The sequence below is a fragment of the Pantherophis guttatus genome, chromosome 1 (genome assembly GCF_059756535.1).
Source record: "Pantherophis guttatus breed Tessera chromosome 1, ASM5975653v1, whole genome shotgun sequence".
NCBI lineage: Eukaryota > Metazoa > Chordata > Lepidosauria > Squamata > Colubridae > Pantherophis > Pantherophis guttatus.
Window position 1 is genome coordinate 74,438,422 of NC_142063.1, and position 15,173 is coordinate 74,453,594.

General features: G+C 36.3%; 2 protein-coding genes across 9 annotated transcripts in view; both read right to left on the bottom strand.

Moving 5' to 3' along the window:
- The window catches only part of PALS1 (protein associated with LIN7 1, MAGUK p55 family member), a 50,357-nt gene extending 41,539 nt beyond the window's left edge, over positions 1 to 8,818 (bottom strand). For 2 of the 4 annotated variants that reach the window (XM_034417590.3, XM_034417593.3), the window contains exon 1: positions 8,430 to 8,818. The gene's annotated coding sequence lies outside the window, so the exon portion shown is untranslated. Of the gene's footprint in view, positions 1 to 1,517; positions 1,650 to 7,941; positions 8,103 to 8,429 lie in introns of those variants that run through there. The other 2 variants (XM_034417592.3, XM_087882632.1) reach the window with 2 other exon arrangements.
- Positions 4,586 to 15,173, bottom strand: part of GARIN2 (golgi associated RAB2 interactor family member 2) — a 28,408-nt gene continuing 17,820 nt past the window's right edge. For 2 of the 5 annotated variants that reach the window (XM_087882638.1, XM_087882640.1), the window contains exon 7: positions 4,586 to 4,722. In XM_087882638.1, coding sequence (XP_087738764.1) covers positions 4,601 to 4,722 — 122 coding nt within the window. In that variant the 3' untranslated portion in view covers positions 4,586 to 4,600. Of the gene's footprint in view, positions 4,723 to 12,180; positions 13,030 to 15,173 lie in introns of those variants that run through there. The other 3 variants (XM_060687536.2, XM_060687535.2, XM_060687534.2) reach the window with 2 other exon arrangements.

Genomic DNA, 15,173 nt, shown 5'->3' on the forward strand with positions numbered 1-15,173 from the left:
ACACATCCTCAAAAGATGATTGCCTATCATCCTTTGAACATATTATAATTATGATTACCTTATTTTAACAAGTATAACAAGAATAGAGAATAACAGGAATAGGAATAAATTAAACGAATTACTTTTTCTCTTTCTGTATGAGTTTGGCAATTTGAATAAATTACAATATAGTAAATTTATATTGTGAAATTTAGAGGGCTGCCCACTGTAAGATTTTGGGTGATAGACCAATAAAACTTGGGAAATAATTACGTACTTCTATAACTGTAAAGCAAAATAAAGAGCACTTTATTTATTTCTTGGAACACTCCTGAATATTTTATAATTTCATAAGAAAGGAACTTTCAGCCATTTGATCACTTCTACTTCAATTAGGAGTGGCTTTTCTGAGTCATCAGTTTAGTTTCATTCAACTTGTTTTGCACTGAGTAGAACTTTCAGAGTGTGCAATGAGATAAATTATTTTGCAAGCCTCAGACACAATTATCTTTCTCTTCTTTATGATTTTTTTCTGCCCCAGAGAAAAAGAACTTTGCTCTCTAGTAGTACAAGAAGGTCAATATCTAAAGCATTTCTTCTGGAATCAGGCTACAAACCCTTTGTAGCTCAGCCACAGAAAACTACTTACACTGTATCTAAGTGATATCAGAACATACCAAAGCTTTCCTTCCCCAGCCATTCTGATATTACAATGATAAATGTACTGTAACTAAATGAGAAGACAGAAGTCATACCCTCTTGAACTCAACACTCAGTGAGGGGACAAGCAGCCTGCCAAAATACTAGGTTACTTCTAAAAAATAAAGCAGTGACATAAAGATATCAAAAAAAGTGATAAAATCCCTTTATGACAAAGGGAAAATTACACCTACTTATTCCTTCTCCTCTTCCACCATTTTTGCAAGTATATATGTATTATAATTTTTCCTGGGGTTATCAATGCAAGCCACTTCTATGTCCTAATTTTTTTGGATATTCCTATAACAATATGATGCCTTAGAATCTTGTAGACAGAGTTTACAGACATAACAGTGGACTAATATCAGTTAAAAGGCTTACTGAAATAATTTTGACTTCACACATCTGAAAAAAACAAACCAGTTGGAAATATGTTTTATATGTTTGGAGAAGTTACATGTGGAAAATCAAATAGCATCGTATACAAAATAGAATCTAGGGTATCTAGTCAAAAAATGACAGCAACTAACAGCAGTCAAAAAATCTTTAAGTTGATATATATTTTAATTGAATTACATGTAAAAGTTATCATAACCGTTACAGATAGCACGAATGGATTTTGCTTTTCCTTTTTTGCAAGCAAGATTATGTCTCCTTGAAGATCTTTCCTTGAAAATGCAAGAGTGAAGGGGAAGAGAATTTAGACTATAACCACAGAAATAAAAGTCTACCAATAATCATTAAAACAAGAAAAGAGCAACAAAACTAAAATAGAATATAAATATTGACTGCTTGTTTTCAGTTTAGAAATGATCTTCCATATCTATTTCTGCCTTTACCTCCTTCACTGATGTAGATTTCCTGTTAGAGCCTGTTGCTCTTACTGATATCAGCCAATGTGACAGATTTCTAAAAATCAGAATAAAAATATAGTCAGTTAATGTAAAACATACTGAGGTACTGGATCTCTTCTATTCACTCCAATGGGATTGATTTAAATGTGTGGGAATGCACAACTTCAAGGTGTTGCCTGATGTATTACTGCAGGACCCTCCTAAATTTCCGCAGGAACCAGTCATGCCAGTTAAAAATAATATGAATATTTTTACACTCTATTTTGAAAAAGCCTTCAGGGCCACAAAGAATGTCCATCACCACACCTAAAGTGAGTATCAAGAAGATAATGTTATAAAAATCCTCACTGTAAGTAACTTATGTCAGACACTGCCGTATCTCTAGTTGGATAGTTGAAGTAGCCACATATGAACTATGTTCATATAGTCAAGCAGAATATATCTTGGACCTACTATATAGACTTCAGAGCTTTTCAGTTTTTGGCTGATCTTAGTAGATAAGTCAAAAACCACCAGTAAACAAGAATATGAACCTATTCCCAAACTGAAAATCAATTGAGAATTGAAGAATCTATTTATATCTATCTACAGTATACCAATACCAGCATTATGAACTAGGATTTTCAAGCTAAAATAAAGTTTTTGTTTTATATTTATATATTTAAATATATACAAATAGTCCTTGGCTTATGACAATTAAGCCCAAAATTTCTGTTGCTAAACAAGACAGTTGTTAAGTGAATTTTGCTCCATTTTATGACTTTTCTTGCCACAACTGTTAAGTTAGTAACACTGTGAGTTTGGCTTCCCCATTGAGTTTGCTTGTCAAAAGATCACAAAAAATGACCATATAACCCCAGGACACTGCTACTTTCATAAATACATGCCAATGGCCAAACATCCAAATTTTGATCATGTGACTTCAGGGATGTTGCATCATGGAAAAATGGTAGTAAGTCACTTTTTTTCAAGTGCTGTTACAACTTTGAACAATCATTAAGTGAATTGGTTGTAAATCAAGGACTACCTGCATATTATTCACTTTTCTAAGATTAACAATAGCCATTATCTTCTTACCATATCATGCAAACATCTATGGAAAATCACAAGCATGTAATGAATGCAAGAGTATCATCAAGTTCATTTTCTCAGCAAGTTAGAGATACACTTTCTTCAGTTAAGAAAGTAATGCATAATTATTGACAGGAATTCATAGCTTTTTTTTACATAAATTAAACTAATCCTCTTTTCAAATCGTCCACATAAATGGCAGTATTTCATATTGTGGCAACATATTTTGCAACTTATGTATGTACTATATTTTACAACTCCTATAAATAGTATTTAAACTCTTACAAAAGAGCAGAGATAGTCCTCACTTAATGATACTAATTAGGACTGGCTACTTTGCTGGTAAGTGAACCACTAACTACGTGGGAAATCAAATGGGTGCAACTGTGCTTTCTAGCTGGAAAGAGACAAGATTATTCAGTTTGGCTTTTATTTTCCTTCTAACCACTCCTGGCCCTTTGGCATTCTCAATTGCATGGTTACTATCTTGTACACATCAAAAACAATGTGATTGTGCCGCAGCCTGGGGCTGGAGCCAAAGACATGGTATACAAGCAGCTTACTCTCTTGAAATTCCTTTTTCTTCAATCTCTCTGCTGGGGGCAGAGAGCAAGCAATTTAGTAGGCAAAGTAGGCAACCTCTCCTTTGCTTGAAAAGGTTTGCCTTCTTTCTGTCACTGAGATTGCATTGCTTTTGATGTATACAAGAGTAAACGGCTTACTCTCTTGCAAAGGACAGATTACTTACTGAAATCGCTTGCTCATTTTCTCTCTCTCACCTTGAGAGTAAAATAGAGGAAGAACATAGACAGACACCAGAGATGTTCTGTCTATAATGGTGATCACATGACTGAGAGATGCTGAGAAGAATGGACTATAAAGTTTTTTAAAGCACTATTTTAACTTTAAACAATCACTGAATGAATGGTTCGTAAGTAAGGAGTATGTATAATTAGAAGAAAAAAAGACTCTTGGAACAGGAGACAAGATAGCCAATCCTGGGAGGACAGAAGGAATGTAAGTGCCCCTGTAAGAAAAAGAGTCATGATAATTGATGACTTTGCTAATTTATTTCCCAGAGGTTTTAAAGACATTGAAGTGCCTCATCAATGGGCCCCTTGGCAAACCAATTCTATCTCCTAAAATTTATTTCCGTAAAGCAGTCTTAAATAAAGGAATGAAACATTTAGCACTGATATTTTAAAAAGATTTAGGCACAGCAGGTTGTAATCCCAATTTTTTTTCAAGTTGTTCACAAGTGGTCTGGTCATAAGTGCATTTTTATTTATTTACACACACGAGTTTGATTTGCTTTACTTATCTAAGTAAATAAAGGTTAAAGTAAAAGTTATGAGAAAGAGAGGAAGAGGGAGAGAGGGGGGGAGGGCGGGAGAGAGATTGAGTGGAGACTATGATTAAACTGTTAGCCCTCTCAGGTAAACCAAATAGAAAACAGAACCAGATGATAAGGCTACATTGACAGAATCTTGCAAGTGATCGGTTGCAAGAGCAGTCATTATAAGATTTTGTTAGATTTCCTTATCTCTGCTACTAATTTTTTTTTACTTACTACCTCTTATACTTTTTCTGCTCTTTGCATATTATGGATGAGTATGTAAGGGAATAGTATGATGTATGTATGTATCTCAGCTGTCCCGAACCTTTCCGGCTTTAAGGACTGGGGGGGCGGGGGGCGGAGGGAATGGTTCTGTGTAAGCTTCGGGTAAGCGCATGCACACAGGTCTATTTACATGAGCACAGGGCATGTGTGTCTGCTGCTCACGCAAATGAAGTTGCATGCACTCACCCACTGCTTCTTTGGCCTGTTTCCAAACTTATCTGCTGCTTGTGCAAATGGAGCTGCATGTGTGCACGCTCACCCGCTGCTCGCACAAGTGGAGCTGAGCCTGCACATGCTTGCCCATTTCCATGACTGATTCCAAACTTGCCCACCGCTCGCATAAATTGAGCTTTGTGTGTGCACGCTTGCCCGCTGCTCACATGTGGAACTGCGCCTGCGTATGCTCACCTGCTGCTTCTGCTGCCCGGTTCCAAATGGGCTGCAACCGGGTAGTGGGCTGTGGCCTGGGGGTTGAGGGCCCCTGATGTATCCTGCTACCTATGGATTGGAAAATATACCTTTTCCTAAACTAGAATCAGATAAAGTATGCAATTTTAAATTTTGTTTCACATTGAAATATTTAAGCAGGGACAAATAGCTTTACCTAAATATTACTCTCAAATGCTGAGCAAAGAAAAAAGGAGATCTATCCTGCAGAAACATTTAGCTTCTGCTTCTTCAAGAATTCTGGAGGTTAAGACCATCATATCAGAGCAAGGAATAAAAATTAATGACATCTGCTTTACATGTTCATCCCAGAAAGGTACAGTCATCAACAAAATCATCATTAAATACCAATTCTAAAATTCGTGTTTATTTGGATAATACTTCACAAGCATAAAAATATATATATACACAACATATTGCACTTTGTTTATTATTTTATTTGAAGCTGATACATCAAAGCTATTATGGTGATAAGTTATTATACTACATTACTCAAATTCTGAGACTATTTCCAATATTTTCTAATTTAGCTGTCTTACTTATTCTGACCTCTGCAATTTCACATTCATTGACAAGCAAAATCAAAGGGGAAGCCAGATTTACTTAATAATCATGTTATTAATAACTGCAGTGATTCACTTAACAATTGTGGCAAGAAAGGTTGTAAAATGGGTCAAAACTCACTTAACAAGTCTCGCTTAGAAACAGAAATGTTGGGCTCAACTATGGTGGTAAATCGAGGATTACCAGTAAATTGTTTCAATTGTCAGTTTGAATTAGTAGATCATCCAGCAGGAACAAAACAGTCTAAGTAAGTGTTGGTGTACCTTTTTGGCACAGAGTGCTGAACGGGTGCACTGGAAACCAGAAGAGCAGTTCGCCGGCATGCATGCATGCACCAGGAAGCTGAGTTCTGGTTTCCAGCATGCACATGCACACTGGTTACCTGGTCTTCTGGAACACATGCTTCTGGAAAACATGCGTGCCAGGGAGCTGCTCTTCTGGTTTCTGGCGCTCTCGCATGTGCGAAGACCAGCTGGCCGGCACGCATATGCGTGCTGGAACCCGGAAGAGCAATGGGCAACGGCTGGCATGCCCAGAGAGATGGCTCTGCGTGCCACTTCTGGCACGCGTGCCATAGGTTCGCCATCACAGGTCTAAGTGATCAACTCTTACATCATCAATACCAAAATATTCTTATTAAGGCATTAAATTTAGAATTCATCTTGTCTGAACTGAAAGTGAATAACTTTCCTTATTAAAATGGGAAAAGAAAAAAGTTTTTTCTTCCTTTTCTAACATGTTTATTTTTTTAAAAAAGAACCTTTTTATGCAACTTAGAATCACAAACTGTGAATAGGCAGCCTTATAAATCTTTTAAATAAATAAGCAGTTAATTTCTCCCAAAAACATTTCCCATGGCAGACAAAACATTCCAAATGTGAGCTAGAGTTAGGTTTAATTTATGATTAGAATTATGCCAAACCACATTTCCAGCTAGTTTAGGAAAGCCTAACAACAATTCAGGAATGCGAAAGCAAACAAGCTATATTGGATTTTGATATAAGAAAATTAGCTGCCTTTCCAAACATCATTATTCAAACCAGTTAAAATATGACAGCAACAAAATAACCATTTTTAAAACCAATGCAAATCACAGTATGATACATAAATTACTAAGTATTAATTTTAATGAGATATTTAAGCATATTGCTCTTAATTTAGATTGTTTTTTCAAGTGTTTTTACTGTTAATTGTTTTCCAACCAGAGTTAGGCATATAATACGGGAAACCATATAAATTAAATAAGTAAGCATCAATAATATGGCATATTGAAATCAAAGGCGGCCATATTTTTTGTGACCAATAGAATGTCTGCTCAGAAATATATCCCATTGATTTCAATGTAATTTATTTCTAGGTATGTATAAGATTGTCTTAACTATACTACTACAATGTCTTAGTAACATTAGTTGAGAAAGAACTTTTTTTAAAAATTTCAAACCTATTATCTTGGAGCAGAAGCTGAGTATGCATAGCAAGAGATTTCATGAGAAACTTTGATCTGAGTATTAAGAACATGGCTGAAGTCCATTGTTTGTTTACATTTGTGACTCACTGGTATGGAACAAATCATATGCACTGCTATTTCCAAATCATCTGCTTTTAAAAATCAAGATTTCAACAAAATGCTTTTAAATTAGAAAACTTTTAACTATTAAACTTAATCCAGAATTTTTGATAGAGAATGGATATTAATACTGCTTTATCCTTTCACTTCAGCAACAGCAATTCACCAGATAATTAACTGACTAATCAGTTTAAAGAAAATAAATATCAACAGACAATATATTATTTTAAAAATATCCATTAAATGTTTTTCCAGGTACACTTAATTAAAAAGACAATGCTCTATCTTGTTATCCTAGCTTGCATTTACATTTGTTGGAGATAGCATCCTTTGTGAACAGAAACAAACAAAGCTACTAAGCCTTTTGACCACCACAAATAAGCCAATCCCTTACACATTTTTCTTTTATAGTAAAATATAGGGAATTTTCATTTAAATAATGTTAATCAAGTACTATAGAAAGAAAATGATTTTTAATTCAAGGAAAACAAAATACTTTACTAGAACCTGAAACTTTTTGGAAATTTGGCTTAAAACAGCAAAGATTATGCCTATTGCTCTTTTTGCAAGACAAGATATAATGAGAAATCATTAATGTATAATAAAAACCCATCTACCAATTATGTCAATGCAGGCATATATTAAGGAAAGATTAAATTGCTTCAATTTTCTTGAGTCTTGACACAATCAATCAGGGGAATAACTTGAAGCTTTTGGAATTACCAGGATACAATCAGAGGCGCAATGCACATGTTCTTTGAGGTTTCTTCACAATTATTTTATCAAGCCAACTTTTCCTTAGAACTATTCACTCAACACCAGAAAAATTACAAAAATCCCTTGCTGTATGCAGTGGTGGTTGGGCGAACGGTCGTAATTCCTTTTGCAAAAACAGGTTAGAACTTAATAGCTTTACAAGGCCAATTCGCCAAAGATAGGGCTTCCAGTAGGTCAGAGAAAGAAGTAAGGCAGGATTAAGGGCAGGACGCACCGAAATAGACTCTGGGCAAGGCAGCAATAGAAATAGCTGCATCCAGGAATCCTGAGAGACAGAAACTAACTTGGTCTCTCCCTCGTTCGTGCCAGACACCCAGGAAGCAGCCTTTAAAAAAACCAACAAACCGTGAGTTCCCACATACCTGGCGATCACTGCAGGATTAAACTGTTGCATGTATAAAGGCAGCCGCTAGTAAACATTCGAGGGAAAGATCAGGACGTGAAAGAGCCCTTTACAATCCCTACTCGGGAACGGAGAGCGAGCAAAACACAAACACAATCAAGAAGAAAAAAAAAAAAAAAAGCCAGAGGGAAAAGGCGGGGCTGGGGGCGAACGCAGGAGACGACCAGGCTGAAAGTTCGCGCGCGCACAGCACCCGGTGGGGTGGGGGCTAGGAAAAGGAGCGCAGTGCGGGGGGGGGAGAGAGAGAGAGAGAGAGAGAGAGAGGAGCAGCAACCTGTGTGGGCCCCCAAACTGGAAGCAGACCCCCCCCCCATAGGGACCATAGGGATTCAACAAAGGCGGCGAAGGAAGGTATGTGGGGCGAATGCCAGGCGCCCTTGGGGTTCCCTAGAGACGACGGCACCTGTCAGGCAGCAGCAGGTCCAAAGAGGGGAAGCGGGGCCTCACCTTCACGCTCCTACCGCCAGCAATGCCGGACGAGGCATAGCCCAGGTGCCAGGCGAAAGCGAGAGGCACGCAAGCTCCCGCTCCACTCCGGAGCTCTCCCAACAAGAGGCGACGAAGGTGGTGGTGGTGGGAAGAGAAACTCCCCGGTTTTGCCTCCGCCGCCGAGCGAGAGTCAGCCAAGCACCGCAACTTCGGCCACCTCCCGTGCCGGATTCCGACCACAAAACCGCCGTCCCACTAGCCCCCACCACCACCACTTCCCACACCCCCCGCGCGCATGTGCACAGCAGCTTCGCCCGCCCTCCCGAGCCTCAAGCCCCGCCTCGCAAGGGCGCGAGGCGGTGATTGGGGAGGTGCGCCACTCCCCGGGCCGCGGAGCTTTGCGTGACGTCGCGACGGCCCCGAACGAACTTGCCCCGCCCTCGGTAGCCTCTCTCTTTCTCTCTCTCCGGCTTTGCTTGATTGACCGACGTCCCGCTGGGTGTCTTTAGGTAGCTGCCTCCACTCCCCCCCCCCCCCGCCTCTGTCCAAACAGGGTCGGTGACGTTTCTCATAGCTGTATTTCCGTGGTGACGGCAGGCTGCAGACCAGTTATACTTCTCACGCTTTTAAGTGGACCTGCCTAGAGGAGCTTTGAAATGTTTGTAATGTTTATAATGTTCAGCCCTTCTAATTTGTGAAATGGTTTAATCAAGCATCACCTCTCTCAAAGGAGGCCCTTGGAGGATTAAAGGGAAAATGTAAGTTTAGAGTATGGTGAGCATATTTTTTTTTTTGGAAAATGGGCAAACCTGGAAAACGGGCAAATCTGAAAATTTATCCTTTTTATAAGGATAAAAAAAAAAATCTAATCGTTGATATCTTTACTTTTGAAGGACAATTCGAGAGCAAACCCAAGAAAAAGTTTACAAAAAATGTTTATTGGAGCAAAATTATCTAAAAAGCATGCAAAGCTCTGAAGTTACACATAAGCATCGAAGAGATTTTATGCAATAAGTCTGCATGAAGTGGTATCATTTCTACAGGAAAAGTAAATGGCAAAAAGTTTCCGAAAAATAAATCTAAAGGACAACTTTCTGTAGTAAATAACTGCCCTTTACAGTAATTGACATATGGTCATTGTAGTTTAAACTAATAATTAAAAACTATCACAATTAGGAAGGAAAATGTTTTTTATTTTATTTTATTTTTTTTATTCTCTCTAGCCATTTGTTTCTACTAAAACAGCCCAAAGAAGAATATGTGTCATCTGTGAATGTGGCAGTGGAGAAAATGTGTGGTCCTTCCAGTGTTCATGCACATTTGTTTCAGCATATTCTTTCAGTAAGCTAAAGAGGAATTATCAGTCTATAACTCTCCTGCAACTGATTGTGATGTAATAATTCACTTACTGCAGAATTTTTCATAATGACACATCATTATCTGTGTTTTTTAAAGTACAGTCTGGAAAATGCCTACAGCAAATACAATTTCTGTTTCCTAGATGATACATCCTGTTGCCTCTTTAAAGAATATTCTTTGCATTATGTTCAGGAGTTAGTTTCTGATGATGTGAATTTTATGAAATTATATACACTTGTTTTCCCCAAAATAAGACATCCCCTGATAATAAGCCCAACATGGCGTTAAGGCCAAGCACCTATTTCAGGGTTCAAAAAAATATAAGGCAGGGTCTTATTTTCAGGGAAACACGGTATTGGGCATTAAATCATGAATCACAAAACATGACTTTCCCATAAAAAGTTAGGATGCGCATGATTCTGAGTTCAGTTTTATTGGCAATAATATGTAAATAGTCTGCTATTATTTTTTTCTAGCTTTTAAAAAAAACTTTCCAGTCTTAATATACAGTGCTGGTAGACTTCCTGGAAATCTCCCATTCTAGACTTGGCCTTGTCTAACTTTCAAGCTTTGATAAAATCAGCCTGCTATGTGTGCTATTTTGGGGAGGGAATACTTGTCAGAAAAAGTCCACAAGATGTGAAAAAAACTGGATGGCAAAGAAGGGATAAATGGAGCACATGCATTCGTCAGCTTCCAGCTGCCCACTGTTGAATCCAACTTCACCAGGAAAATGCTTGCTCAGTAACCTGAGGGCCAAGGCTTTGTAGTTTCCGACATTTAGAAAAAAACCAGGCCATTTCCTCTCTCACTAAATGCTTCCATCAGTTCAAGATAAAATTGGTCCTTAGTACTTTGGCAGCAAAAGGACAGGCAGTAAGGGAAATGAAAAATCAGCTGATATTTTCATTCCAGCTTCTGGAGTTCCAACTACTGGCACTCTTATTCATATTTCAACTGCTGCTACTACTTCTCAGTATCTCTCTTCAGTTTTTCTCAGTGGAAGCAAATCTATATCTTTTGTTTGTTTTCATTGCTACTGTTCTTGTATACTTGCAAATATAGGTAGTCCTCACCACTGCAATTGAGCCCAAAATTTAACAACTGTTAAGTGAATCTGACTTCCATATTGACTTTGCTTGTTAGAAGGTGGCAGAAGTGATCATATGACTCCAGGACAGTGCAACCGGCATAAATATGAGCCAGTTGCCAAGCATCTGAATTTTGATCACTGACCATGGGGATGCCGCAACGGTCGTAAATATGAAAAACAGTCATAAGTCACTTTGTTCAGTGCCGTTGTAACTTTGAACGATCACTAAACGAACTGTTGTTAAGTCAAGGACTATCTGTAAAGCCATTTTAAAAAAATATTACAGTGATCTTTCTTCCAAGTAATGCCAGTGCTGGAACTTCTTCACACTGAGAGAGATTGAGAAAGCATAGCAATAGGTAAGCACTCATGAAATTCCATGAGAAATATAGGAGTAGTTTTGGGGGGGGGTGGAATAGGATACATAGTAGAAGTGGAAAATCAGTGGCTGAATCATAGAATGATTTAATTATTTATGGTTTCCTTTGTTCTGGAAACAAATATAGCTTATTCAGTAAACCATGAATAAAGAAATCTTAGTTTATTGTATTGACTGGATAAATAAATCAATCAATTTGATATAGTCAAAGTGGGAAAATGTTTCTATGGTATACCTGTCTGGCTGTTTACAAATTTGTTTGATAAGTGACCATGAGCATCAGTAAAATATTTTTATTGGGGTTAAAATTAGGAATCAAGGTTTTTCAATACAAAATTATAGAAAAATGATTAAATTCTATGTTGCAAGTAGACTTGATTCAATCATAAATGTAAAGATATTTCCAAATAAACTATATAAAATGGTAGGAAATATATTAAGCATGCACAAGTTTTATAGCAAAACTTTGGAAAGAAATCCAGACAACGATCAGTTGTAAATGATAAGGAAAGAAAAATTCACCATTGCCTTTAATATACAAAATAAAAGCATTTTTTAAAAAGCAGATTTTTGCTTTTTTTAAACAATACAAACTAGAAAGGCGCCTTTAGAACATTAAAAGGCTTTTGATATTAGAAAAAGGATACCAGAAAATGTGGAAAGAGATACCATGATTTTATGAAACAGTGAATAATGAATAAGTCTTTAATAATTAATTACATTAAAATAATTAATTAATTAATTAATTAAAATTCATACATTTTTGTTAAGGAAGTGTGATTTAATTTGTGTTTATTTTCTCTTGGTTTTTTTTTTTAGTTTTTGTATATTGTAGATAAATAATTTAATCAGAATGAAATAAAGAATTAACAGCAGTAGTCAGGTACACTCATTTTTCTTGTGGGTAAATTATTTTTTAAAAAACCCAAAATGCACACTGATATTTCAATAGTTTTATATACTGAAAGGGAACACTCATACAGTTTCTGACTTTCACTTCATTTTCCCATCTGATCACCTTGTTTTCTTCTTTCAATTTGCATCTTCAGCTTAGTTTCTTTTCATATCATTTATATGACAGCACAGTTTTTCAATATTATTTGTTATAAAGTAGTTCAGAGTGACTGATATTTTTTAGGATTCCTGTAAAAAAACAGGAGGAACATGAGGAAAATATAGCCCAGAGAAACAGATTAAAAAGTAAGAGAAAAAGAAGAGAAATAGAGGGAAAAGCATCAAAAGGAAGTATGCGTGTATAGCCGGATTGGGCAGGGCTTTGAGGATTTAGACAAAACTGACTTTCGTTTTCCCAACTTTAGTCAACTATCAGTCTTTTAAAGTTGTTAATTAATGTTTATAATTAGAACTATACCTGCTTACAAGCTAGTTGTTCTCTTTCATCCATTTCAAAGATACATGAGAATTGCTATCCCTAGGTTGAAAGGATAGTTTTTAAAACATCAATTGTTTTATCAATTATAAATTGCTGCTGTGTATCTCAGTTATTTGGTGTAACACGAACATAGCTAAGATAGTTCTGTGAAATACAATTTTAAAAGTAGATCTTATGGCTGTTGAAAAACTGGGGAAAGCACTGTTTTGAAAACAAATGAACTCCTTGGCATGCATGTATTGAGAAGAATATATCAAAGAAATGGGGTGTATGTGTGAAGTGTGGTAGAGGATCTGAGGTACAAGAAAACTGTAAATTTTTGAAAGCATAGTGATTTAAAGCAGAAGTGGGAAAGAAAGGGTAATCAGGGGGAAAACAGCTACACTGGAAATTACTAAAGAATTTGAGAAATCCAGGACAGCAAGAAAAAGCAATGGTGTGGAAAAAGGTTGAGGAAAGAAAAGAAAGATAATGAGGAAAGAGTCAGTTTTTACTATCTATAGAAGTGATCTGCAAATACAAATATATGTATATATATCTATCCACATTTATTTATTTTTATACAGTGGTACCTCAGTACTCATCGTTAATTGGTTCTGGGAGGTGTAATGAGTACAATTTTTCTCATAAGGTAAAATATAGTGAGTCACAAGGCAGCCGAACATAGTTCTAGCTTTTGCGCTGAGTAACGAACAATGAGTGGTTGTGAGTTTTTAAAAATAGAATATTGTAAATATGACTGCATACAATTTATGCAATGAAAATTAAATTACACAGAATTAAAATTATAACTGATAAGCCACAGACAATGATAAAAAAGATTAATGTTTCTACAACTTAGACCCGAAATAAAAAGTGCCATCACCTCCATTCAACTTCTGTGAGCACAATGCAAATAGAGATCCTGAGAATAAAATTTGAGTACTGGGATGTTTCTTGTTATCTGAGTAAGCAAGATACTAGGCACTTGACATATAATTCTGTCAATACACATTGTTAGTGCCACTTCTTACCCCATTTGCATTCTATGCTTCCAATATATATTGTGTATATAATCAGGAGTTCTATTTATGTTATACACATTCTTTCATACGTTTAAAAGATTGGTTTCATAAAGATTTGCTGAGATACATACATAGGAATAGGAATGTGGATTTGAATTACTGGTACTGTTGTTAGAGTCATAGAACATGAGTATTCAGAAGAAACTACCGGTACTATGAAAAGAATTTACTAATGAATTATGTTAATAAAGCTCATTTTGATTGGTTTTCAATCAATAACACCATTCAAATGTCAGCAAAGTTTTAAGGGTCTTTATGTCTTCACTGGGTTTTTTCCCTCTATCCCAGGCCTTTTCAGGAAATGTTGTCTCTCCCATGTTTTCTTCCATCTAAATGTCAAGCTGCCTCATCATGAGAGGATCATGTTGTAGTACTATGGGTTAGCTTCCATTATCTGATTGGCTTTTCATAAGCCTGCTTGTGAGTCACTGACTAATTTGAAAAGTTGAGTTGGAGAGGTTTTTTTTTTTGTAATTGAAAGACAGACTTTTAATGCTTAGGCGTTTAAAATAGAGTTTCTGATTAAAGAATGGATGTTTTTCTGATTTCTTTGCTTTTGCAGGGAAAATGTGCTTGATGTCCAACCTTCTAGTCACTTATTATGATTTTCATGAATGAGCCTTTGATAGAACTAACCATTCTCTTTCTATTTTAAAAGCTACTTAGCTATTATTAAATATATAAGTTGTTTCATAAGATTCACAGAGAAATCACCAATATATACAAGTATCTGAAAGTATGCATGGCTCACATTAGATCAGTATTTCTCAACTTCAACAACCAGAATTCTCCAGCCAGCATAACCATTGCTAAGAATTCTAGGAATTTAATGAACTCATATCAGAGTTGCACAGATTGCGAAATACTGCTTTAGATGAAGAGAAGGGCTACTGATGTCATTCTCTGAGTAAATCTTCTGTGATTTTGGTTCAATTTGAGTTGATGAATTGGATAGAATCTGCATTGTATGTTCAGAAGCCTTCTTATTGAATCGTTATTGCTCAAATTTTACAGATGAAAATAATACAAATTTGATTTACAACATTGGATAATGTGACGATTTTCTCAAGTGGAAGCAAAATTCCAGCTCTACCACTGTTTCAAACTTGTGTATTGTAAGCACAACGTATGTATTCCTTATATGAATAGTCAATCCCAGGTATGATAATTTTAAACAGCACCATTGATAATTGTGGAGGAAAAAAAAATGAGAAAAGGTGGTCTTTAGAATTGCAGTAATTATTGGGTTTTTGATTTTTGGCTTTGATTGCTTAAAATGATTCTTATGCTGAAATATTATGGAAAGTTTAAATATACCCCAATCTAAACTGTCAGGCAAAATGCATGAATAGCATTCCTGGGAACGTTATCAGTTAGATCTACCACGCCTCTAGAAAAGCCCAAATCCAGCCAGAAATTTGAAATACTCAAAATGTCTGATGAGTCAGAATCAGGTTCTTGATTCTGCTCAGAT